Raw genomic sequence first — 27738 nt, forward strand, 5'->3', positions numbered from 1 at the left:
GAGCAGTCAGTGCTCATAACCACTGAGCCATCTCTCCAGTCCCAAATCTTGTATTCTTAATTCTTAATTCAACGTGTTTCGTTTGTTTGCTCGCTTGCACTGTTGAGCACGGAATGGTTAATGAAAGGGCTCACCGAAGACTGAGCTGAAGGAGTGTCCTGGGACCCTGAGCTCCTCCTAGTCTCAGCAGGAGTCTTGGGTTGTAAATGAGAGACTATTCACTGAGGTGGAGAATCCAGATCCTTGCCTTTCATGCTGGTGCATTCTGAAAGCATCATTAGAGAGTCCACTGCCCCTACACTGACTGCTGCTTCTAAACCACCAAGGAAGCGTAAGTAGACACTGCAAACAATCCCCGATGTTGGTTTCTTATTCCTGGGTGCCGCAGCATGAGTTTATATCTCATTGCTCACAAAGACTCAGTGAGGTCACATGTTAATCGGTCTCAGGGCAATCATACATGCAGAGTTTGAGAGCCCATGCAAAGACTACCAGGTACTGATCACTTCCTGCTCTCGAGGAACTGGACTGATCCCTCTTGGCTTGGGTGGTGATGTGGACTTACTCCAGTCCCTGAACTCTTAGTGTTGTAGTCAGTTTTCACAGTGTTTTACAACCTGTCTTGCAGTCTTTACAAGCAGAAACGGCTGACAGAACCGGGATTTAATTTCTTTACATCTTTTATATTTTTATTTTCTCTTTTAAAAAAATCCAGTTTTTGATTATTTCAAGCACATTCACACACACATACATGTACATATGCACACACATGTGCATATATACACATGTACACATACATAGACATACACAATACATGCACACAGGCATATACATGTGTATGTACACATGCAAAATACAGGCATATACACATACGTGCACACATGCATACACATGTGTGTACATAAATGCACACATACATGCATATACACATATGCACACACATATTCACATATGCACACACATACATATACACATACACACATACATGTACACATACACACATACATGTACACATACATACACATTTACACATATACACATACACACATACATGTACACATACATACACATTTACACATATACACATACACACATACATACATACATACACACATACACACACATGCACACACATATGAACATGTACACATTTTGATCACACCCATCATTTCTCCACCCTACTCCCAGTGAACCCTAACAAGGCCCCCTTCTACCTCCGTGTCTTTTTTGGTAACCACTGTGTTTATTTAGGGTTTCTTGCATGAACTAACATGGCTGGAGGGTTCCTGAAATGACTAACTTTAAACACAAAAAAGTTAGAACATCCTATAATAAAAAATTCTGAACACAAAGACTGAGATAAGACCTACAGTACATTCCAGATCCTCCGTATCCAGGTTCAATAAATATCAGCCTTGGAGCTGGGCACAGACAGAGCCTGCTTTGCATACGCAGGGCCCCGAGTTCAAGTCACAGTTCCTACCCTACACTAATCAACCTTTGGCTTCTACCTCATGGTGTCTCCTTGCTGTAAGAACCAAGAAGAGATAGGGAATCCAATAAATAGCTCAATGAAATCATCTTTAATGGAGAAAGAATCTTTCAAGATGGGGGGGTCTTGCTAAGTAGGGCAGGGAGAGGAGAGAGGCAGGGAGAGGAGAGAGGCAGGGAGAGGAGAGAGGCAGGGAGAGGAGAGAGGCAGGGAGAGGAGAGAGGCAGGGAGAGGAGAGAGGCAGGGAGAGGATATATATACATATCCATCCATCCATCCATCCATCCATCATCCATCCATCATCTAGCTATCTTAATGTGTACGTGTATGTGTGCCTTTGTGAATATGTGACACATGTGTGAACAGATGCCCTTGGAGGCCAGAAGGATGAGTTGGATCCCTGGAGCTGGAGTTCTGGTGGTTGTGAACTTCTCGGTGTGGGCGCTGAGAGCTAAACTTGGTCCCTTCAAAGAGCAGCAAGCACTGTTAACCACGGAGCCATCTCTCCATTCCCTTGAACTTAAAAAAAACAAAAAAAAAACAAAAGCAAGCAAATGCCCCATAGCTATACATTATCCTCTTACAAATGGGAAGACTGTAAAACCCCTTTCTCTCATTATTTCTGGGAGCTAAAAAATAAATTAAGGTTTGCTCTCATAATCATTAATAATTAAAGAGTAATGGATTATATCTATTACTCTTAGCAAAGTATAAAACAGTGATTCATTTATTAAATAAAAGAAGAATAAAGCCTGCTTGGGGAAAAACAATTTGTTGTGGTAGTACTGGTAGAAATTGCTGACAACTAAGGAATTGTGTTACAAGAACTGGATAAATCAAATCCTCCCCTCAGGGCTCCAAGAACTCTGCAGATGAGAGGTGGAAAAAGCCGGAAGGGACGGAGGTCACCAAGGAAAGAAGGCCTTTTAAACAGGGCAGGATCCACTCACGTATGAACTCACAGAGACTGAGGGAGCATGCTCAGGGAGGGCCTCACGGGTCTGTGCTAGATGGGAGTCCTAAGGTTGGGAGGAGAGGAGGACACCCCCCCCCCCAATTCCTAACCCAGAAGGTACCATCAGTTGATAACCACTGGCAAAGGAAAAATTAGTTTTCTTCTAGGGAGTCTCCCTGGGGAAACAAACTGCTCCTAAGGGTAGGCTGTGTGCCCAGCAGTAGGCGGCCAGCACAAATGAACTCCATGGGGACTTCGAAGGTTCCTTGTCGCGTAATGTCATCAGCCCACGTTGGTTATTTTATTTTATATTATTTCAAACCTCTCAGGCCCTTTGTGTATATATTATGGCCTCCAGTTTTACGTTTTGTGGGATTCCTGTGTGTGTGCGTGTGTGTGTGTCTCTGTGTCTATATAGTGTTCCTAATTCCTATGTGTGTGTGCATGTGTGTCTCTGCATATGTATGTGTTCTTGATTCCTGTGTGTGCACATGTGTGTCTCTGCATCTATACATGTTCCTGATTCATGTGTGTGCATGTGTGTCTCTGCATCTATATGTGTTCCTGATTCCCGTGTGTGTACATGTGTGTGACTCTGCATGTGTGTCTCTCTGCATCTATATATGTTCCTGATTCATGTGTGTGCACATGTTTCTGCATCTATATGTGTTCCCGATTCCTGTGTGTGCACATGTGTGTGTCTCTGCATCTACATGCGTTCCTCCTGCTATTTTCTTTGACTTTTATAAAACTTTTCTGTTTGTTTGCTTTGCCCTATTCCAACTTGTTTTTTTTTTTTGTTTTATCTTATTTTATTATTATTCTCCACACGCCTGTTTGTTTTTTAAGGAGAGGCAGAAAGGACGGGAAGTGGGGAGCTGGGGGAGGAGAAACTATAATTAGAATACATTTTATGAAAAAATCTATTTTCAATAAATGGGAAAATTGTGGGTAAAACTAGTGCCTATATGTGCATGCGTGCATAAGCGTGTGCATGTGTGTGTGTGTGTATATATATTTATGATATAAATCCCAGGGCTTTATGAGTGCCCGGCAAGCAATCTATTACTGATCTGCATTCCCAATCCCCTAGTAAACATTCTGTGCACAAAGCCAGATGGCAGAATCTTGTACTTTGTAGGCCACACGACCCCTGGGGTACCTGCTCACCTCTGCCACTGTAGCACAAAGCAGCCACACATAATCCACAAGAATGGCTATTCTGTGGGCTGTCAAGTGCTGGGTTCTGTTTTAGGTCTGCCAGTTTCTGATCGAAGGCTTCAGCTGGGAGGGCCGGGTTGTGAACCCGGTGACAAGCTCAGAGTGGGCTTTGTTTGGTCTAGGCTGGGATTGACAGCAGTGGGAGGGGCAGAATGTGCTGTGATGACTTGAGGTTCCTCTGATTGGTCTGCTCTGAGTCCAGGCAGCAGCACTATGTGGGCAGATCTAGTATTGAGCCAGCAGGGGGAGCACTGAGCTAGGGAGAACCCAGGAAGCAGTTCATCTGAGCTCGGTGAACCCTTGGGCTTCCGTTCCTGTGCTATCGCTATAGGTCCTTAAGGAGAGGGATTTTCCAGGGTTGAGGCCTTCCTTAACCCTTGTCACACAGGCCAATTGGCAGGGTGAAGACCCGCAGTATCTTCTTCCTCTGTTTTCTTGTGCATTCTGTTCTCTTTCGCATAAATGAGTTAGATGGCCCAAGGGGTTTTGAAGCCTAAGTCCTAGACTTCCCTTAGAGGAAGGCTCTGCATTTCTAAATCTCTTAGAAAGTATTATAAACGGAACTGAGGAGAGAGCTCAGATGGTAAAGGGCTTGCTGTGCATGCTGGGTGCACTGTCTTTCACATTTATAATCCCCGGCACTGGGGAGGCAGAGGCAGACAGACCTCTGGGGCTTGCTGGCCAGATGAGCTAGCTGTCTTAGGGTTTTATTTCTGTGAACAGACATTTAATTGGGGCTGGCTTACAGGTTCAGATGTTCAGTCCTTTATCATCAAGGTAGGAGCATGGTAGCATTCAGGCAGGCCTGGTGCGGGAGGAGCTGAGAATTCTACATCTCCATCTGAAGGCTGCTAGAACACTAACTTCCAGGCAGCTAGGGTGAGGGACCAAACCCACAGTGACACACCTCCTCCAACAGGGCCACACCTCCTCCAACAAGGCCACACCTCCTCCAACAAGGCCACACCCACTCCAACAAGGCCACACCCACTCCAACAAGGCTATACTTCCTAATAGTGCCACTCCTTTATACTAGCCTAATTTGCAATTTCCCAGATCTTAGTGAGAAACTCTGACTCCAACAAGTAAGGTGAATAGTTTCTGTGGAACGACACTTGAGGTTGACCTCTGGCCTTGATATGTACAGCATGCACATACATTGCACGTACACATACATGGACATGCAATAAACGTGCACGTGCCCATGCGAGCGTGTGTGCACGCACACACAAATACAGCTTGCAGATCTATAGCTCCATTTTTATCCTTGCAACAATCCGACGGATGGCACAAAAATAACTCCATCTACTAAAATGAGACATAGAACTGTTCTGTAATTTGCCAATTGAGAAAGAGTTCATTGGTGGCAGGGTTGGGAGGACAACTCTACCCGCAGACCCTCTTAAACTGCTATTCTGAGGTGGGGATCAGAATACTTCTGTCTAAAGACTCTGCTTCTCAAGTGTTAAATTGACCTTCATACTGATAGGCCCTGGGTCCCTTCCCTACATCCCATAATAGCTGGTCCTGGAGAACTGGGAGCAAATCAAGACAGAAGGAGGTCCTGTGGAGGAATCGATGGATTTTTGCATATCGATTCTTCAGTTAAGAAGGTCTGTTGCCTTCCCCACGCACAGAGCCAGAACTGGGTTTCTATTGTGAAGCCGACAGCAGCAGATTGAAAAAGGCATAGAGACTGGAAGCTTTGTTTCTCAGAGCCCGTGCTTCCTACTGGGATTGTGTCAGTTGGTACGAGCTTGCTGGGATTCAAGCTGGCGTGGGGAGCCTTCGACTCCGCCGTTGCAGATAGGAGGGAGGGTTTGGATGCTGTGGTGTAAAGGCCTCCAAATGTGCCAGCCCTGAGGCCAGACATACTCCTTACCAGAGCCAGCGCCAGCACGGAAGCCCCCTGGGCGGAGCCTAGCTCAGAGCGACAAGCAGCAGCAGCCAATAGCATGAGAGAATTCTGCTGGACTGCTGGCATGTAGAGAGAGATGAAAGGGAAGACTGACCACAAGTGGGGTGTTTTTGAGTCTAGAAAAAGTCTCCATTGGAGGAATCTGAAGACTAGGAAGCGAAAGCTTTGCTGGGTTCCTCCCTGATGCCCAGGTTCTGTCTCTCACAACCACTCTTAACCTCCGAGTCCTCTCTCCGGCCCCACTGTTCAACATTCTTAGCCAGCAGGGAAAACACAAACTGCTTTAGGACCCTATCTCAGAATGGGTATCTTTGCTAAACGAATGGCAGGGAATGCTGGTGCGATGTGGGGAAAGAGGAACCCTTATGTACCTCTGGAGGGAGTGTAAGCTTGCCTATCAATTACGGAAATTGGTTTGGAGGTTTCTCAAAAATCAGAGACCAGAACTACCAAATGGTCCTGGTGCACGCATCAGGATTCAGAACAAAGGACTGAAGTCAAAGCGCTACAAGACACTTGCACATCCTGCACGTAGCTGCCCTCACAACAGCCTTGTTGGAGAGTCCGCTAGGTGTTCATAACAGATGCATAGCTACAGGAAACAAGGTGTGTGTGCACGATGACATTTTTCTGTCTGTGGAGTATGTGCTTGTTCATCTCTGTGGATTCGAGAGTGTTTGTGTGCACATATGTGTGCACGCATGCCCGTGTGTGTGTGTGTGTGTGTGTATGAATGTATATGTGTGTATGTATGTATGTGTGTATGCATGTGTGTATGTGTGTATATGTATGTGAATGTGTGTATGTGTGTATGTATGCATGTGTGTATGCGTGTATCTGTGTGTATGTGTGTGTGTGTATGTATGTGTGTGTATGCATGTGTGTGTGTGTATATGTGTGTGCATGTGAATGTGTGTGTATGTGTGTGTGTGTGTGTGTGTGTGTTAAAGTGTGGCACTCAGACATCAGTCCTATCCCCTCTGCCTTGTTTGAGATAGCTCCCTTACCCCTACTCCCACCCCCACCGTGTGAGCTCACAGGCTACCTGTGAACTTCTGAGGAGGACTCTCCTGTTTCTCCCACCTCCCTGTAGGGATACACTTAGATGAGAGATTCATATGTGACTGTGTTTGGCTCTTATGTGGGTACTGAGGAGATGAACTTAGCACTTTTGCTCAGTAACCTGCCTCCCCAGCCCTCAGTGGAATCTTATACAGTAGTAAAGAAAAATAAACTCATGGCAAGTTCACAAAAATGGATGCAACCCGCAAACCAAAAGATGGACAGTCGGAGAGACGAACACCTCATGCTTTCCTGTGCCCAGAACCTAAATTTAAAAGTGTGTGAGCTCATGGGGATGTGCATGTAGATCAGGAACCCAGGAAGGGCATCCTCAAGAGGTGCAGGGGACCTTAATACATGTGGAGAATTGAGATGGTTGTGGCGCATGAGCAAAAAGAAAGAAGTGAGGACTGAGAGGAACCAGCCTGAGGGAGAGAGAACGCATGGGAGGGGTGGAAGGGAGCAAAGGAAGACAGAGCATACTTTGTATAGAACTTAAACAATTAATTACAAGAGACTGATGGGATTTCAGCCAAGAGATGGCGTTTCAAGAGAGCCTAACAAAATGCTTGATAATATATATAGTAAACAGTATATTATATAATCCTACATACTATATATAAATGTATTATATATATTATAGCATATGTATATATACTATATACTATCTATGCTATATGTAGGGTATATTTTCTATATCATATAATATGTAGTATATATTATATGCTGTGAAAAATGTACTATATATACTGTATGCTATATAATATAATATATACTAATATGATATGATATAGAAATATATTCTATATACTTCATATAGAATATGTATAGTATATGCTATATATTCTATAGTATATTTTATATAGTATGATAAATATTATAGTATACATATTATTATATATAATAAAACATGTATGATCTCAGAAATGAAGAATTGCTTCATTAGGCTCATGAGTGGGTCTTTACAGTAGGGCAAAAGACTGATGAACTTGAAAGATACGTGAGTTAATAAAATTTTCACAGTAAGGTATAAAGAGAGAGAAACACCAGGGGCTGCATGAGAAGAGACAGAGTCGGACACGAGGAATGTGAGAACACTCACGGGTGAAGAATGAACCCAAAGCACCGTAAGAAACAACACTACAAGCTCTAGGGGCAGAAGGGTCGCCATCTGAATACCGTACCAACCAATCACACAGCAGGACACAGGTTGCTGGAGATGCAAACAAACTGTGAGTCCCACTACTAAGAGACCTCCAGTAGGGTACCAGATAAAGGTATTCCCAAGACAGTAAGAGCGTGGATACTGTGCAGAAAATTAGACCTACATGAAGGAAGAAAGGCCTCTGGGGACGACAGGAATGAAGAGAAATATAAGAGATAAGTCACCATCTAAAGTAGAAACATCGAGAACGATTGTGAGTTTTATGGCGTATAGGAGAATGTGCACCACAAACTCGAGTAGTCACACGGAGGCCTCAGAGCTCTCCTGTCACAGGATTCTTACGTCCTAGGTAAGGTGAGAGACATTTGAACAGATACTGAGAGACTAATACCATCGGAAGTAAGATACATGACTACACCATACATAAGACACAGGAAGAGCAGAAGTCCCTCGACATTTGTATACGCACATGCATGCATTTAAAAAGGGGTACACACACGTCGGGCCGACAATTCACTTGGCATTCATGGGAGGCTTGTAGACATCTTGTGTACCCTCGAATTTTCTAAAAATAACAGTCACGGATGTTGGCCCAGGGCACAGTAGGGAAGTGGGTACTTTTCAGTACAACCCGACCTGCGGCGTGCCAACCCCGCCTGGGTCACAGCTCACACCATCTGTGTTCCCTATTCTGACAGGCACGCATCAGCTTTTACCTGCTCAGCAGCAACCCTCACATCTGAGCTTTGAGGGAGGCTCCCAGCCCAGGTAGCTACCGAAGCTATATATATGTATATTGTTACTCTCCCCCATCATCCCACCCCGCCTTCAACGGATAAAATTCACTGTGGCAAAAGATCTATGTTAACTGAGATGAGAAATCTGGATTAAGATACAGAAAAATAAATCTGATGTGATTTTCTTTGACATGGCATTTTACCATGTACCTGAAGAAGGTGACCTTGAACTTTCCACCTTCCTACCTGCCTCCCAAGTGCTGGGTTCACAGTAGCGGCCGGTAGCGCTGGCACCATAGGAATTTTGAACAATCTGAAGCAGATTTTGCTTTAGTATGAATTAGCATATTAATGGAATGTGGTTTTTTTCTCTCTTTTACCAAAGAATTTTTTTTTCTCGGTACATTCAAAATGTTAGGGAATACATTAGCATTTAACAATGTGGTTTAACAGATAAGGGCATCAGAATTTATTCGGTCTAATGGCCAGGAGAGAAAAAAACTCAGGGTGGTTAAGCCATTTACAGAACTTGGATCTGGCCAAGATCTACAGCTCCCAATTCCCAGGTATCGTCCTTCCCATTTTACCAAACCCTTTGGGTTTCCTTTAAAAGCCACACTTTCATCACCAATACAAACAGTACCTTATTTAACTTTTCCATAATGTTATTGGATGTAATTACTACTCAAACTGAAAAGTAGAGCATTAATAACCCTACCCAACGACTTCTTTTCCCTGTCATTGACTTCTCAATCATTTTTACATATGGTGGCTACATGCACACACAAAGTCGAACTCATACATACCGCATATGCTCTCTATACTATGAAAATAATGGGCTGTCTATATATTTGCATAGGATACTAACAGGATCTGGATAACTATTTAGAATATTGAGAAAAAATTTACAGGATTAGCAAGCTTAATTATTTCAAATTTCTGGGCCCATTATCTGGCCAAATTCCTAACAAAAAAGAGACCATAGCTGTTTCCCTGTTGGGAAGATCTGCAGTCACTCTTACACGGGGCTTCTTGGCCCATTCCTCAACTACCTGCCACTTGAACTTTCAGACAGACCTTCGCACCAACACCTTTACCCCTTAAGGCATCAAACTGTAAAACTGTAGTTAAGACCCTAACTTTGTAGGTCATATTTTGTCTTCTACTTCTAATGAAGGGGAACAACCATCACCAGAATACAGTAATTGTCTCCTGGGCTTTGTCCAAGTGTGTTGGATCATTTATCTGGACGGTTGGGCGGTTATTTAAATTTTTTGATTTCGTTTTATTTTCACTGCACACGCGTGTCTGTATCTCTGTGTAAGCATGCTCATGTGAATAAAAACGCTGCCCAAGAGGTCAAAGGGACTGGAACTCCTGAGGAGGAGCAGAAACTACAGGCAGCTGGCACTGGGAACTGAACTTGGGTCCTCCGGAAGAGTGGCGGGGCTCTTGACCACTGAGCCGTTTTCCCCCAATCCATAGTTCTATTTGCTCTTATCGTGTATTTAAGATATGTGCATGGGTGCCTGTGTACCATGCTGCGTGTGTGGAGTTGATCCCTTTCTTCCACCTTTCTGTAAGTTCCAGGGATCAAAACTCAGGTTGCGGGGGCTTCCAGGGCACACAGGTTTCCCTCCGAGTCATCTCAGGGCGTGGCCACTGTTTATATTAAGATGATTAGCTCCGCCCTCGGCCCCCTGTAAGAACCTGTACTGTGTATTTTTAACTCTAAAACTGGTTTTGAAATACAAAGAAGATTGTTAACAATGAGTTTGGGACAAGGAAGAAACTGTGCTGGTTGTAAGCTTATAGGCATTCCTTGTACATCCACTTAGAAGCACAACTCACCGAGCGTGAGAACAGGCCCGATACCCAACCTCCTACACGTGTTTCTTGCTGGAGGCTGGAGGGAGTGTGTCATATCCTGTGATTTTATATGTGCGTCCATGTGACAAATACCTCCCCTACCTCAATCACAGGGCTGGCAAGGGATACAACCGTGGCAGAATACACCTTTAATTCTATAGGCTTGTTTATAGAGTGAGTTCTAAGCCAGAAGATTCATGTTAAAAAAAAAAAAAAACAAGGAAGGAAAAGTAAAAAATAGTCCTTATTTTTATCTCATTTAATACAAGATGGTCCCAGAAAGAGAGCTTAAGCTTATCCATATTTTATGAACGATTTCCAAGACTCAAAGTAATTTTTCACAGTTTGCCTGACTCCGGGTTGAGACTTCCTTCACGAGACTAGTGCTGTGCTGATGAGAAATGACATACAATGAGCTTTCAATCTTAGAGAAGTGTGGAGAATCTAGAAGAAGGCCACAGCGGCGGTGGATTGAAGCGGCCATTAAGAGGCTTGCATAGCAGGTGCAAAGATTAAACACGGAGCTCAGGGGGCAAAGTCAGATGGGTCACTGGGTAAAAGAGCTTGCTGCCAACCCTGATGTCCTAAGTTCAATCCCTGGGACCCAAGTGTGATGGGAGGAGAGAATGAATGTCTGCAGTTTGTCCTCTAACCTCCACATGTGCCTGTAGCATGCTTGGGTGCATGCCTGAAAGTGTGCAAGTGCATGTGCGAGTGCGTACATGGGAGCACACACACACACACACACACACACACAGAGTGCATGCATGTGCTTACATGCACACAATTAAATGCAGTAAAAGAAATAAAAAGAAATAGAACCTGGTAGTTAAGAAGCATGCACATGCTAGGCAGGACACTTCATTATTATATAGACAGTGACCAAAGCATATGAGGTCATTGCTCCTCTCATGGCCATTATGAAATAATTTCGGGATAGAAAAACTGCAGTGATGCAGCCATGAAGTCGCCTGGGGAAATCAGAAGGTTCCAGAAGAGGCAGCTCTCAAGACAGGATGCAGGGTGCTGTTGAAAAAGGATGTTTAGGGCCACGGCAAGACTGTGCTGCCGTGAGCACAGCAGAGAAACCTGGGACATCAGGCTGGGGAGGGACACATGGTAACTAACAATGTGCTGTGCTATTCCTCCACAGGAAGGGGCGGGGTCGGTCCTACCAGTGGCTGTTAAAGCCAGAGATCTGGAATAAACAGTCCCCTCTGCTGAGGGACCGCTAGTTACTTCTCCCCTCTTGGCTTTCCCATAAAAATTCGAGTTCCTTCTAGACCATCTCTAGATGATGACTGGGTGAAGAAAAATGTGTAGGAAGGGTTACCACTAAGAGAAGGAGTGTCCGGTGCCATCTTGGCTCTGAACACCGCCCTCCCCACCCCCACCCAGCTTCACGGTGGGCTGGACTTTTGTGTAGCTGGCATAGTGGGGCGGCTTTCAATACTGATAATAGTGGTAGATTAGTATGCCTTAACATTTTCTTTTTGTTTTGTTTTTGTTTTAGCCGCTGTGTGCCCAGTGGAGTAAGCCTTCTGGGACTCCCATTGCGGCACAACCTCTCCAGAATTCTTAGCATCTTCAACAGTGGAACTGCGCCTAAGACCGCGACATCCGCCGTGCGCGTTCCTTCTGCTTCTGCTTCTGTGTCTGCCCTGGACATTGCGTGGAGGCGATTGCTCAGCGTTTGCTTTTACCGTGACGGCTCATTTCACCCGAGCTGGGTTCCTTGGTGGGACATCTGGTGTGTAGTATGTTTCTCCTGCCTTTCTTGAGGTTGAGTGGTAGTCTAAATGCATGTGTGTATGCCTTCCTGCTGATCCACTGACCTGTCCCTGGACATCGGGGTCTTCCACTTCTGGGATTTCCTAAACAACGCTGCTAGGAATCCAGGTGGACAATCTCCCTCGACAATGCTGCCTTTTTGTGGGTTTGGGGTGGGCGTGTACCCAGAAGTGCAATTAATTGTGTCTGTGATAATGTTTGCTTTTTCTCTCTCTCGTTTTAAAAAGTTATTTATTTATTTATTTATTTATTTATTTATTTATTTATTTTATTTGTGCTCTATCTGCATGTACACCTGTGTGACAGAAGAGGGCATCAGATCCCATCAGAGATGGTTGTGAGCCACCACATGGTTCCTGCGACTTGAACTCAGGACCTCTGCAAGAGCAGCCAGTGCTCTTAACCACTGAGCCATCTCTCCAGCCCCCTTACAATAATTCTGCTAAGCAAACAATCAGTCAACTCTCTTCATGGTGGCCAGATGATTTCACTTTCCTGTCCTGTATGTAAGAGTTCCCTGGTCTTCAAACCCTTGCTAATGCTCGTCTTAGCTAAGCTGCTGCCCCATTAGGCATTCAATACATAATATTGATTCTTCGTTATTCTTGTTTTAACGCAGTGATTCTTGGCCTTCCTAGGGCTTTGACCCTTTAATAGAGTTCCTCATATTGTGGTGACCGGCAGCCACAAAATTTCTTTCCTTGTTACTTCATAACTGTAACGTTGCTATGGTTACAAATTATAATGCAAACAACCGATAGGCGGGATAGCTGACGTGCTACCCCCGTGAAATGGTCAGTCGACCATCCAAGGGGTCACGACCCACAGGTTGAGAACCACTGAGGTAAGCGTGAGGCAGGCTCTCACTCTCTATAGACCAGGCTGGCCAGGAACGCATAGCGATGCTCCTGTCTCAGCCTCCCAGATGCTAGGATTACAGGTGCCAGCCATGATACCCAACTGTATGCTTTTTAAATATATAGATTTCAAACTGCATTTCAGTTGTGCCTTAAAAAGTAAGCCATTGGGGGCTCAGGGCTCAGGAATTCATTCGCCCAACTAAGAGCTGCTGGGAGCTAAGAGTTGATAGGGGGAGAGAGGCAGTGTTCTTTGGAAGTGGGGACTCATAGGTAGCCCATGTTCCAGTGGATGACCCCTACGCCCATGCACACGAGGGCAGCTGTAACAGGACTCAGCGAGGTCTGCTAACAAACAAACAACAAACAAGGATGTGAAGTCAGAGTTGGGAGGGGGATGTGAGGGAAGGTTTCTTGGGAAGTTGGAGGGGATGGGGAGGATACGGTCAGAATACATTGTGCTATGTATGGAATTCTCAAATAATAGGTAAATGAAACTAACAGAAAAAGAACTTTAACTCGGGGGTGGGGTAGGGAAATGAGGCCTGGTGATTAGTGAATAAAATAGTAAATTGGGCTCTGGAGAGACGGTTCAGCAGGTATGAACGATGACCGCTCTTCCAGAGGACCCAGGTTTGATTCTCAGTTCCCTATCCTGACTCAAAACCATTTGTAACGCCAGTTCCAGGGGATCTAACTCTCTCTGATGGTTTCCACAGACACCAGGTTTGCAGGCGGTGCCCAGACACACCTAGGCAGCAAACACACGTAAAATAAAATAACAAAATTTGAAAAAATTGAAAAACGCAGAACCGACTTCCATTCTGTGTGTTGAAGACCGTCATTTCAAGATTTGAGTCACGTGAGGGTGTCTAGAAAGTCTAGATTTCTAGTGCTCCTCATAAACAGAGTGGTTTCAGTAAACCATTCCAACCAGTTTCCTGACATTCCACCACCCAAACTACAAAGCCAAAACATGGCGGGCCACCAGAATGGTACATCTTCCTTACCACTCAATCAATATGGATACACCTGAAGCTTATTTCCATGTGGGATTTTTTTTTCCTTTCAGTCCCCCTAGGAAGTAAATCATTTCTTGCAGATTTTCAGGATCCCAGATCTTTGGAAATGTAGGGGTTTTTCCCCCCCCCTTTTGGGTAATTGGTAGACAGGGCACTCACTAAAGTTTTAGACGCATGACAGAATAAAAATTGCACCTCTGAGGCTCCTAAGCAAACAGGGCTAGAGGAAGATGCCCCTGTAAAGGGTCAGGGTCTTTGCCCTAAGGAGCAGATATGTTCTCCTAAGGACCAAGACGAAGCTACTGCCAAGAACCAGGGCCTGGTCCTCAACTTTTCAGCCTGCTGTGCTCCGAGCTCATGTTCCTCCAGTTTAGTGGATGCCCTAGCTCTGATGGTTCAGAACCGAAGCCACGAGACTTCATCATCAGAACCGGGCTCTGATGATGCCAAGTAGTCTTGGTTTCTGGTGCTTATGTTCCTGTGCTTTAGGCTCGAGTTCGGATCCCTGCCCTGCCACTTTATTCCTGGGAAAGGCCTGGGCCCATCAGTTCCTTGGTGACCTCCATGTTTTCCCTCTGTAAAAGTAGTTGTTCTTGGGGTTGGGGATTTAGTTCAGTGGTAGAGCGCTTGCCTAGCAAGCACGAGGCCCTGGGTTCAGTCCTCAGCTCTGGGGAAAAAAAAAGTAGTTGTTCTTGTGGGGTTCGAAGGAAAGGCTACATACAGGTCCTATGTAAGCTTTAAGATGTAATGCAAACCCAGATTAAAGTGCTGTAAACATTACGAGAATGATTAAGAACCGATGACTTTTTATTTAAAAAATTATTTTAAAAGATTTCTATGATGCAACTTTGGGCAACATGTAGACAATGAATCTCCCAGCCTGACCTTGGTAAATACTCCCTAATCTCGTCTGACCAGAAGAATCACGGGACGTGTTTGTTAAAAATGTGCTGACCAAGCACCCACTGCAGACTTCGAGAGTCATCAAGAGGCCCTCACTAATGAACTATTGGGAAATTTGTTTTTCACCTCAAGACTCCTTGGGCCTCACTCCTTGTAGTGAAAGGCTTGCCTTGTCCGTCTTGCCAAGAATGTGTGTTCCGTGTCTTTGTTATGAGGTCACCAGATTCCAAGCTATGGAAAGTTCATCCCAAATATCCAAAGCGTGATTATTAAAGGATAAAGGATGGACTTAATTCATCCTGTACCTGGTTACTCCCAGAGAACAAACTGTCAGCTATCAGGTTTCTCTGGCCCGCAGCCGGCATGAAGTTTATATGTACACACACATGGAACCTCTGGTGCCAGAATCATCCCACTTCATTGGTACCTTTCATGGATGATGTGTGTTTGTTTCTTTTGTGGTGCACGTGTATGTGTGCGCATGTGTGTATGTGTGCATGTGTGTGCATATGTGTGTCTTATGGTTATGGAGAGGCAACGAACATACACGTATGGTTGGGGTTTCTAAGGCCATTGGAAATATGTGTTTTCTGATGGCTGAGACACACGAGTTGAGAACTACTGGTCTAGACTTCTGCTTCCCTTCTTCCTGGAATGTGGCCCTGCTGTATCACATGGCTGTATATAGATGCTTGGTTCACTGTGTTTGGACAGTTGTGTTGTGGACACTGGATCACTTACTGCGTGTGGGGTTTGAAGCAGACCCTTCCTCCTTATGCACAGAGGTTGAGCTACTCAGGACCACTCTCATTGAATGCTAAGTCTTATGAAAACCAAAAAAATGCCTCTAGGGTACAAAAGATCAAAGTACATTATATATAAGCAGGGAACTACCATAACGAAACCCACTGTTATGCATAATATATGCTAATAGTAAACAAAGTCTTCTATCAATTACGAAGTCTTCCGAGGAGAACGATGCTCCCTTATCACCTTGAGAGGTTCTGAGAGGATTGTGGAGAGCATAGAAACCAGCATCAGCTATGCCTCACCCACAGTTTCTTCCATACGTGACCAGGGACAGCAAGAGCTCCCGACCGAGCCTGGCTTCACTTCCACACACCTTGCAACGGACAAGGGGCGTCTCCATGTGGACCACCAATAACTCCTGTCTCTGTGCGGGCTCAGGCCAGTGCCCTCAGCCCGGCCCCCACTGCCCTGATTGGCCTAATCATTCCTCTGCAGACTCATTTACACTTGTGTCTGAGATGCAGTTTTAGCTGCTCTTCTCCACTCCTGTTTGAGTACGTCTCACCCGCGGTGCCTCAAACTGCGCATGTGCCGGCGCATGCTCCACCTCAGAGCTCTCTCAGCTTGGCCCACTCCAATAACTGTGTTTCTAATGAAGTGTCACTCAGCTTTCCACCTATGCTAACCCACACAGGTCTCCTTCCTGAACGCGTCTTCACAGACTCGCTTGCTTCAAAGTGGACTGCGCATGTGCCCTGAGGCACTTTCCCCTTGACTCCCGAGGTCTGCAAAGTGCTAACTCCTTCCCTTTATGGGCGTCTCTGCCCTTCTACCATCCTCCAGCCACCGGACTCTGCCTCCCTTCCAGTTTGTATGGAGATACCAGTAGTTGTAGAGGATGGGATGAGGTGTGGCTGAGGGCTGAGTAACCTAAAAGTGGTATCTTCAGATGGGCAGTGTGGGGAATGTACTGGAATGTTCAGCGGGAGGTCAGCCCAGGTCGTGGCAGCCCAGTGCAGCTTCTGGAGCTAACTGATGGGAAGGAAAACGACGCTAAGCTTTTTTTTTTTTTTTAAGTGCAAATGAAGAAAGCTAAGCTCTGCTGACTCTGGCCTTAATAGAATTTTTGACTTGCAGGATTTCAAAATAGGATTTATTCAGGTCACAGAAAAACCTCTCTCAGAGCATGGATTGAAGTCTAGGGGAAACCGGAGAGGGACAGGTATCTCCCGTTGTCTATCACAGTTTGTTTGTTAATTATTGGAGTTCCTCCTTCTCCAGGCTATGCCATGCGACTGACTTCTCTTTTATTCAAGATTCGTTTTTATCTTTATCACGTGCATGTCTGTGTGTCCGTGGGTGCCAAGGAAGCCAGAAGGGGACATCCGACCCCCTGGTGCCTCAGTTGTGAGCTGCCTCACATAGGTACTGGAAACCAAGTGCCAGTCTTCTGCAAGAGCAGAAGTGCTCTAACTGGCAGAGCCATCTCGCCCCATCCCTTAAACACTTGTTAAAGGCTAACTTTGCACTGCTGACCTAAACCACAGCAAACTGTCCTGCAGGACATTCTGGATGTGACATTTCTGATTATCGGGGGTGCTCCAGAGACCTGCCACAATGCTACCTTACTGGACACGTGCCATGCTTTGGAGGAAAGTCTGTCTTAGACTGAGAGTGTCCCCTGGAGGGACAGCCTCCGCCACAAAGGTGTCAGGAGCTCCTAAAGTTTGGCGGAGCATCTCAAGTGAGATGGACATGAGCAGTGCTGTTCCCGTGTCAGAATGCTCCCATGTATTAGGAACTCTTAGTATATGTACGATAGTGCTGTCATTGGGAAGGGCGTGGAGGGGTAAACTGCAAGGCCTTGTGGGAATCTACCAATGTGTCTTCAATAAGATTTGTTTTGTCAGGAAAATCAGACAAGATGGCTGGACAGTGAAGAAGGGCCCGAGTTTGATAGTCAGCTCCCTATGAGTTCTTTAGAAGAGCTGCAGTGTTAAGGGTATGGTGGTGTAGACCTTTCACCCCAGCATTTGGGAGACAGATAGGCAGATCTCTGAGTTTGGGGTCATATATATATATATATATATATATATATATATATATATATATATATATATATATATATGCCAGCCAGAAGTACAGAGTGAGACTCTGTCTCAAAACAAAACAAGATAAACCAAAACCCAAAAACTTGCAGGTCAGGCTGGGGAAAGCAGTACATGCCACTGGCTTAACCTCTTGGGAAGCTAAGGCAGGAGAATCACAAGTTTGAAGGAAGCCATAGTGGAATCCATAGTGAACCTTTGCCTCCAAAAGTAAAATAGGTCAGGGGATGAAGGGAGCTGCTCCAGACCGTGTCAGTGACCAGTGCCTCGGTGAAGCAACGCTGTCTGCCGAGGTCCTGTGTGTCCCCTTTCTCTGCTTCACGTTGCGTGCTACCATGACGCTCACCTCTTTAGATAAAGAACAAGTGAATCCCACACCACACAGAAGGAGAGCAACGTAGCTCATGGGTAAGAGTGGGTCTAAGGCACATACATTTCTTCAAAGAAAACATGCAGGAGATTCTCCAAGAGGGTGGACTTTAGAAAAATGTTAACATGGCACACAAGTTGGAAGAGTAATCTACACAAGGGTGGATTCCTCTTCCCACCTTGTAAACACTCACTTATTTTGTCCCTTCCAAGATAGAAATGGTATTGTGACCATGGCAACAAGAGTATGGTGGAACCCAATCACAAAAGAACACACGTGGTATGCACTCACTGATAAGTGGATATTAGCCCAAAAGATCGGAATACCCAAGACACAATCCACAGACCACATGAAGCTCAAGAAGAAGGAAGAGTAAAGTGTGGATGCTTCAGTCCTTCTTAGAAGCGGGAACAAAATCCTCACAGGAGGAAATATGGGGACAAAGTGTGGAGCAGGGACTGAAGGCCATGCAGAGACTGCCAGACATGGGGATTCATCTCACATGCAGTCACCAAACCCAAGTCACTATTGCAAATGCCAAGAGGTGAATGCTGACAGGAGCCTGATATAGTTGTCTCCTGAGAGGCTCTGCCAGAGCCTGACAAATACAGAGGCGGATGCTCAAGCCAACCATTGGACTGAGAATGGGATCCCCAATGGAGGAGTTAGAGAAGAGCTGAAGGGGTTTGCAACCCCATAAGAAGAACAACAATATCAACCAACCAGACCCCCAGAGCTCCCCTGGACTAAACCACCAACCAAAGAGTACACATGGGAGGACCCATGACTGCAGCCACATATGTAGCAGAGGATGGCCTTGTCCAGCATCAATGGGAAGAGAGGCCCTTGGTTCTGTAGGCTTGATGTTTCAGTGTAGGGGAATGTCAGAGCGGGTAGGTGGGTGGGGAAGCACCCTTATGGAAGCAGGAGGAGGGAAGATGGGATAGTGGGTTTCTGGAGGGGAAACCAGGAAAGGGGATAACATTTGAAATATAAGTAAAGAAAATATCCAATAAAAAAAAGAGTGTGGTGGGTGCAGGGACTATGTAAAGCAACCATATCCTTTAACTCATATCCTTTTACCAACATTCTCAAATCCTCATCTTCATTTTCTGTTTTTATTTTCTTTAACCTTTGATGTGGTAGAGCTTGCATTTGGAGATAAACCAATTTCCAGAACAGGTAGGTCTATAAGGATAAAATGCTGATAAATAGAAGCTATAGGTGTGTGTGGTTTTTTTTAAATTCCTTTTATTTGATTTACAAATGAACTGAAATTCGAGGGAGACACATTTTAAACCTGTGCATGTAAAGATTCTGTTACAGAAACCAAAGTCTAGTCTCATTAATTCTGACTCTATAAAATAGTCAATTAGGGGTTCAGCCACACTCTTAAGTATGTATGTATGTATGTATGTATGTATGTATGTATGTATGTATGTATATGAGTGCTCTATTTGCATGTATGCCTGTATGACAGAAAAGGGCATCAGATCCCATTATAGACAGTTATAAGACACCCTGTAGTTGCTGGAAATTGAACTCAGGACCTTTGGAGGAGTAGTCAGTGTTCTTAGCCGCTGAGCCAGCTCCAGCCATACTCATCTTAATTGGGGCATGCTGGTGTCCCTCTACACACCCTCTGAAAGTTGCCTAGACTGTGCTCTCACATCCTGAGTGTGAGGTCCTGATGCTAACACCCTGAACCCCCACGGCTTGGCTGCCCTGTCTCCCAGGGCCATCTCCACATGGGAGCTGAGAGAAGTTCAGAGTTCCTCCTCATCCTTCAGCAGCCGACATTCACCACTTGGGGTTGGTGAATGGCTTGGGGGATTCCGCTGACTCTCGTGGTGTCGCTCCTTCCTCGGTATAGCTTGGGTGAGGAGCAGCTTATAAGTCTAAACACATTTCAGACCAAAGCAATGAGAGTTTGGTGAGCTGGGAAAAAACCAGGCTTGAGAACGAGATCCCATACATTACAGGCAGGGAATCCCTGAGTGGTGTCGTTCCCTTTTGAACTCTGTAACCTCAGACTCAGTCTCTCCCAGGGCCAGGTGCTGAGCTCTCAACCCTGTGGACTCCGCAGTGTGCAAGAAGACACAGATTTGACCTTGAGGAATTAAAAATCGCCTGTATGCAAAGCAGGCTATGGGGGGAGCCGTTAGTGTATTTTGTCACATTTCGGTCCTCACATATAATTGAGATATTAAGTGTGAAAGGCTAACATGGAAGTGGGAATTTATTACATGCCTAATTAATCATAGCTTTTTTTTTTTTTTTTTTTTTTTTTTGAGCTGGGGACTGAACCCAGGGCCTTGTGCTTACTAGGCAAGTGCTCTACCACTGAGCTAAATCCCAACCCTTAATCATAGCTTTTAAATCACTGTTACCATAAGTTCTACCTGAGAGAAAGGGAGGGAAACAGGGAGGCTTGTTGATGGTGTTCACACTTAGAGACAGCCCTCCGGTTAAATGGAACGCTGCAGAGCCTTCTGGTGACTCCGTTGGTATGCCAAGGGTGCCTGGTCTTGGCAGGGAGACAAAGGACTCTCTGGTCACACAAACACCCTTCCTTCTTGTTTTCGGAACAGCGAGGAGTGGTTTTCTGAACTACATGGCTTTTTATCTTCCAAGAGCTGAGGCTGTAAGAAGTGTATTCACTGTGCATTGTGAGGTCTGCCCTGGAAGGCTCAGAGGATGAAGCTCATGTCAAAGTCAACAGCCCAGAGGTCCGTGTGGAGCGACGTCTGGGAAGCTACAGATATCAGTGGTCTCTGTAGACACTGCACAATGTAGATGCCAAACAGGGTTTCGAGGTGCACAAAACAGGGCTAATAGGATGCTCAAAGACTCGTGAGGATCGGAAACCTACAGGGCAGGGAGCAAACACCTTTCCTGAGAGGCAGGTGACATTCAGAGGTCACTGTGCCACCATAGGGAAGGCAGGCCTGGGATGTGGGGGGTGGGTTGGGGAGGGGTGAGAACGAGGTCGAATTCATTTCATCTTCTCTGACAGTCCCAACGTGTTACATATCAGTGGCACGCATGTACTACACAAGCTTCGTGCTATAGGCACATGTTGAGCACCTGGAATGTTCTTGAAAGGTAGGGCATGAAATGTTAAGGGTCCTACTGTATAGCCCAGACGGGCTTGGAACTGCTCATGTAGATTGCAGTGGCCTCAGACTTACAGAGATCGGTCTGTTTACTGTGCTACCATGCTCAGCCCAAAGAATATACATTTTTGCATTCAGTTGAAAATTAAAATTAGCCAGACTCGTGAATGGCTCAGGCAGCAAGGGCATGATTCAGCAGCTCTCCCTTCTCGCTTGGGTTCCAAGGGTTCTCAAAGGAACGAAAAGTAGATCTGTCACATGACACAGCTATACCAGCGTCGGTCTTTATAACCAGGACTCCGATTCAGAAGGCCCCAGAGATCCTTAGATACCGATGTTTACTGAGAATATCACAATGCATTATATGTATGTGTAGGTATATAGGTAGGCATGAAATTGTTAAGGCATCGAATCAATAAAGTGTGTAAAATAGAAATATTTATACTCCTCGATATATTCCATGTATACATGGGAACATATTTTTTTAAAAGATTTATTCATTTATTATATATAAGTACACTATAGCTGTGTTCAGACACACCAGAAGAGGGCATCGGATCTCTTTACAGATGGTTGTGAGCCACCATGTGGTTGCTGGGATTTGAACTCAGGACCTCTGGAAGAGCAGTCGGTGCTCTTAACCACTGAGCCATCTCTCCAGCCCCCATGGGAACATATATTAAAGGTTTGAAATCTATATGTTATATTAGGTCTTTCCCCAATTCATCGCAGCCACCTGCCAACAAACACTTGCCTTTCAGCTCCATCCTTCTAGACCTGCTCTGTCTGTTTTCATCCGTAAGCCACCTGGAATCTTCTAGAACAAACCCTCTAATCCTTTCAGGGGTCAGACTAGGAAATGCTAAGCAGGAGGACAGGTGAGTCCCCTTCAGTCAACAGGAGGGACTTAACAAACATCCACCCGATGTGACTCGACCTCTGCTCACCCCAGCCTGTAAGTGCTCCTTCCTGGAATGACAATCGGTAGGACCGCTGAGGTGTTTCAGTTATATTCCCTTCCCCAAGAGGGGGAGGATTTGCAATGAGAATGAGGGTCAGGCAAGGCCTCAGAGCTGTCACAGCTGACTCAGTTCAGGCTGCAGAGAGCTCTCACTCGCACTGCAGCATTTAACAGTTCTATAGGGGACCTGGGGATGGTGCCGGTTAACTGCGTAGATAATACAAGAAGACATACTGAAGGTGTCCGCTGGGGCACTTGATCAATACAGGGCAAGGTCACAATGCGAAGATCAAAACTGTTAGGATGCAAGTCCGGGGAATGTGATGATGAAATATGGCGTTGTCTTGCCCACTGGGTGTCAGAGTGGCTCGGGGAGGCTCCATTTGGCTCCCCTTGGTCATACTGGTTTGTGTCTCCCCACCGTCGGTTTCAGAAACACCTACACCTGCAGTTGCTATCCTGGTTCCTACTCATCTGACTTTGGCTGGTTAGTATCCACTCTCTATGTCCTTCCCCAGCCCACAGCACTGCCACCGCCGCCCACCTAAATCTTCAACAGTTCAGTCCTCCTTCATACCCAGGCACGGTAAGCACGTGGAACCCCACACCTCCCCTCCCGAAAGACAAAGGCTGCTTTCTGCTGTTTGGTAGTTTACCCTAAATGTCTCCTACGCCACCATCCACACCTGGTTCTCAACTCTGTGGCTCGTGGTTATAATTTGCAGCTGGTTCTTAGCACATGAAACCAACCAGCTTCCGAAGCCTTCATTGTCCTGAGCAGCGTGAATGCGACGCTAATTGCAAAGCTAACCTGCTTCTTTCCAGAGAGAAACCATGACCAAATATGCCTTGGTGTTGCGGTAAAAATAATAGGTATAGGTAGGGAGAGGCCTACCCTAGTGCAAATGACAGATTGCTGATGATGGAGTTACTGGGAATTTAGAATGTAAGATGGGCAAGCTTCTTCTAAAAAGTCTCCTCTGACACCCTAAAGGCAGTCAGTCATCCATCACCACCCGCAAAGAGAAGCAGAGGCTGAAGAGCATAAGGCTCCTATGCCTAAAATATGACCCAACTGCACTTCAGCCTGACCCACACAGTGTTGAGAGGCCTTGTCAACTGGGGCAGGCTAGGGGTGGATGATCTTTGGATCTAGCGAAAAAGCAGCAAATGGGTATGTTTTATGGCAACACAAGTTGACATCTTGTTTTACATCACTTCTGGGTGATGCAGGCGAGGTTAAACATGCACAGGTCTGAGGTTTCCATTGACCTTTAATCAACAAAGGATCAGCGCTCATCATGAGAGTGCAGTCATTGTTGGGAGGGAAATGGACACGCTCGAACTGCCGAAAGGAGTGTGACAATAGTGTCACTCTCTCTTTGCTCGCTTCAGCATCCCCTCAAATCTGAACTTATTCTCAGCAGCAACTGGCACTTTCTCAATAAGGGCAGAGGCCAGCTTCAAAGACATCCAGACATGGACTTTCCAAATGTCTTAACTAAAAGACCTGTGCTGGCTGGTTCTGTGTGTCAACTTGATACAAGCTGGATGTATCACAGAGAAAGGAGCCTCCCTTGAGGAAATGCTGCCATGAGACCCAGCTGTAAGGCATTTTCTCAATTAGTGATTGAGAATGGGAGGGCCCATTGTGGGCGGTGCCATCCCTGGCCTAGTGGTCTTGGGTTCTATAAGAGAGCAAGCTGAGCAAGCCAGGGGAAGCAAGCCAGTAAGCAGCATCCCTCCATGGTCTCTGCATCAGCTCCTCCTTCCTGACCTGCTTGAGTTCCAGTCCTGACTTCCTTTGGTGATGAACAGCAATGTGGAAGTGTGAGCTGAATAAACCCTTTCCTCCCCAACTTGCTTCTTGGTCATGGTGTTTTGTGCAGGAATAGAAACCCTAAGGCAAGACCTTAGGTTTTGACTACACTGTGAATTATACAGACAAACCCAGAAGGCCAACTCTGGACTTCAGTGCTAATGCAGGCTTAATGGAAGAGCTCCGAGGTTGCCCTTCTGAAAGTCAAAGGTGGACTTGGAGCTAAATGGAGGTACTAGAAGATTTCCAAATGAGAAGTAGTTCTCTCTCGCCACTCAAACCAGCAAAGCTTTTCAATACATGGATGGCCACAGTGACTATCCACCACAGTGCCACCTGAGTGCTTGTGAGTTTTTCTTTAGAACTAAGGAGCTGTAAGAGGGCTGGCCAACTGCCATAAGATAAGGGAGATGATACAACTTAGTTCTTTGAGTCCAAAATCCTGCTTCCTCTTAACCACTGGCTCCAAGATCAGGGCTAAGCCTACCTTGCATGTTTAACTAGGGGTGAATTCAGCTTTTCATCTGGAGATAAGATGCTTGGTCTAGTCCTGCCCAACTACCAATGATTTCAAAGATCATTTTACTTTTAGTGCCACACAGCCTGGCCCATCTCACCTCCACCCATCTTTCTAGAAGATGCGCTTGCTTCAAAGATAATGCCTTAGAGGCTGTGGTGGTCAGATGTGGGGGTGCCGTGGTGATGGCGTTCTGTCCTGAACTTTCTGTGACACGACAGTGAGTTGATGTTTCCTTTCGTCGCTTCAACGAACTCGTCTTACAAATATTGAACTTACAACACGCAGAGAATTCCACACATGTACACAATGGGTCATGATCATAACCACCCTCCGATATCCTCTCTCCAACTTTACTTGGACCCTCTAATATGTCCCTCCACCAACTTAGTCCCTGGCTCCTTTAAAAATATCACATTGAGTCAAATTAGTGCGACCTTGCACATAGGTCTGGGGTCATCCACTGGAACACAGATAACCCTTCATGGCTGCAAATGTCAGAGAAAAATGCCTCTTCTTCCTCTAGGCACTATCAATTGCCAATAGCTTCTTTGACAGGGTCAGGACACTCCCATACCCATGCAACCGAATAATCTCTCACACTTCTAGAATAGCTCACACGGACAACTGCATACAGTTCCGGGCTGTTGGACTTACAATTACTTACATGTATTTTCAGTATAAGAGTATTATCTGTGATCCATCCCATTGACATACACTCCCAATCTTTGTTTACCTTCCCTTTTTTTAGGAAACAAGCATCCTTATATAATAACGAGATGTATGCCAGATAAGGTAACAAGTCTGATTTCTCAGTGGCTGGAAGGCCATACTACCTATCAAAGCCATTTGAGATCCCTTGAAGATTCGGCCCTTTGCCACGTACTCACCCGTGCGGTGAAGTCCACGGCAGCCGCTCGGTTTAACAGCAACGTGGCCACATTGATATTCCCGTAGTGGGCAGCTATGTGGAGCGGGGTGAAGCCACTCTGTGAAGAAAACATGACAAATGGTTGGTTGGTCCCTTCTAGCTCTTCCTATGCTCAGATAAAAATGAGGGAGCAAAATATGCTGGGGTCCACATTCCGGTCTGTGCTAGGCCTTGGCCGGGGTCAACGGTTTGTAGGGTTTCTAAGGAAACCCACACTTACAAGCAGAGGGGACAATCCCAGGGATGGAGACTGATGAATTTAAGGAATCCACTAGCAGAACTGTGCAGAGGCCAACATCAAAAACCCTTCTAGTTCACAGCTGTGTGGCTCCAACTATCGTTTTAGGCAGGTAAAAGAAAAACTGGCCTTGGAGACTCTTGAAAGTGAATTCAATTGGCTTATGCAACAATTCAGGTGAACCAACAGTAAATGTCAGTCTTAAGGACTGAAGCAATTTGGGGGTGGGCAGAGGTATTAGTCCCATAAGGTGATTTTTAACACCAAGGAAGAACGTGTTCTACAAAGAACCAAGATGGTCATCTGTTCTATTAGCACCTCCCTGCTCAGCGACACAATTTTATGGCTACTTTTCTGCCATGGTCATTTTGTTTCCTTAAATAAAAAAACCAAGTCAAACATGCAGCAATTCGTCTCCCCCATCCCCCCGCCAAATCGGAACCTAAAGGAGGTGATGCGTGTCTAGTTCGTTAGCGAGCTTCGTAGCCATGCTAGCCGTCACTGCCTCTCATGGAAGGTGGGTCAGGTTGCACTGTTCTGAGAAACTCTCCTGTTGCTGACACCGCAGAGGGTTAAGTGTCATGCAGAACCCTAAAGACCGAGTCCGGGAGGAGTGGAGCGACAGGGGTGTCTGCAGCTTTAGGTACAGCCGATAAGCATCAGAAGTGTCAGAGCCCTTCGTCTCTGTCACAATACTCATGGGTATTTTCGAGGAGTCCTAAACCTTCCTTCCCAATGCCGGAGGTCAGCTGCAGAAAGCCCTGGCAATTAAACCTGCTGACTGCTCTCGCACATGCTCCTTCGGGGCCAGGGGATGGGTGAAGCAGGATTCTAGCCTACGGAAGGCAATGCAAAGAAGGAGGGGTGGGGGTGGGGGATGAGGCAGCAAACCTAGGAAATGGAAAAGCGTCGAAGCGGATCCCGAAAGAACAAAAAAAACAAAAACGGAGACAGATACATATAGATATATATATTATATACCTCAGTTGCTCTATTCACCACCATCTAGGTTAACACATTGGGAGGCAAAGAGGAGGAAAAAATGAACGGTTAGTTCACTCGGTGACGTGGACGGCAGGAAGCTCATGGCAGCTACGGGATGAAGATGGAAGGGGGTCGGGTGCAGGAAGAAAGCTAGACTCCACAAAGAACGGCTACACAGAGACTTAGTCCGTTGCCCCGTTTGCCCCCCTACTGGCTTCCAAGCAAGACTACAGGCGTCTATGGCTGTGGCTCTTTCCCATGAGGCATGCTCTCCACAGCTCAACAACCCTGGCTACCCTGCCTATCACCATAGCGATGGCGGTCAACCGCTTGGAAGTTTGTACACACGCTCGCTAGCATTTTGTAGCGTGCTTCTCATGTTTGAGCTGCACTGTTTAATATGTCCCCCCCTTCCTGAAACGGGAAGGGAGGAAACTGTGGAAGCATGGAAATCCTTTTCCTTGGAAGGTGCCTCCCTTTCGGCATGCATAGGACGACACAGCACGGACAGCATTCTCTGGCTTCTCAGGCTGAGGCGGGGGTGACAGAGGCGGCTGGCACGGGGAAATGTGTTCTCATCCCTTTTAGTGATGCCCTATTTCTTTTGGCACAAGTTGGCCAGGAGGGAGACCGGGTGTTCCCGAAGGTTGCCCACGTGACTTGAGACAGGGATGTGTAAGGCTGGTGTGATCTGGGCCCTACCTTTGACTCTATGTCTGCATTGGTGTCGTTCTGTAGGAGCAGAGCTGCCGCTTTGGTGTCGTCTTTCCGGGCCGCGATGTGGAGGGCTGGGAGGCGCACTTTTCCCTTCGTGTCATTCTCGAGCAGGAGGGACACGACTTGGTCGTGACCTTGTTGCAGAGCCACGGCCAATGGCGTGAAGCCGTCCTGCAGACAGAAGGATGTGTCAAGATCAGCCAAGTAGGGGTTGGGGATTTAGCTCAGTGGTAGA

General features: G+C 46.0%; 1 protein-coding gene across 3 annotated transcripts in view; it reads right to left on the bottom strand.

Annotated features, from left to right (window-relative positions):
- Positions 1-27738, bottom strand: part of Ank3 (ankyrin 3) — a 317856-nt gene that overhangs the window by 172359 nt on the left and 117759 nt on the right. Inside the window, exons 1-3 of one of the 3 annotated variants that reach the window (XM_032888730.1) lie at positions 27489-27593; positions 26784-26807; positions 25524-25622 (exon numbers count right to left, since the gene is read on the bottom strand). In XM_032888730.1, the coding sequence (XP_032744621.1) occupies positions 25524-25622; positions 26784-26807 (123 nt within the window). In that variant the 5' untranslated portion in view covers positions 27489-27593. Of the gene's footprint in view, positions 1-25523; positions 25623-26783; positions 26808-27488; positions 27695-27738 lie in introns of those variants that run through there. The other 2 variants (XM_032888731.1, XM_032888729.1) reach the window with 2 other exon arrangements.

The sequence above is a fragment of the Rattus rattus genome, chromosome 18 (assembly GCF_011064425.1).
Source record: "Rattus rattus isolate New Zealand chromosome 18, Rrattus_CSIRO_v1, whole genome shotgun sequence".
NCBI lineage: Eukaryota > Metazoa > Chordata > Mammalia > Rodentia > Muridae > Rattus > Rattus rattus.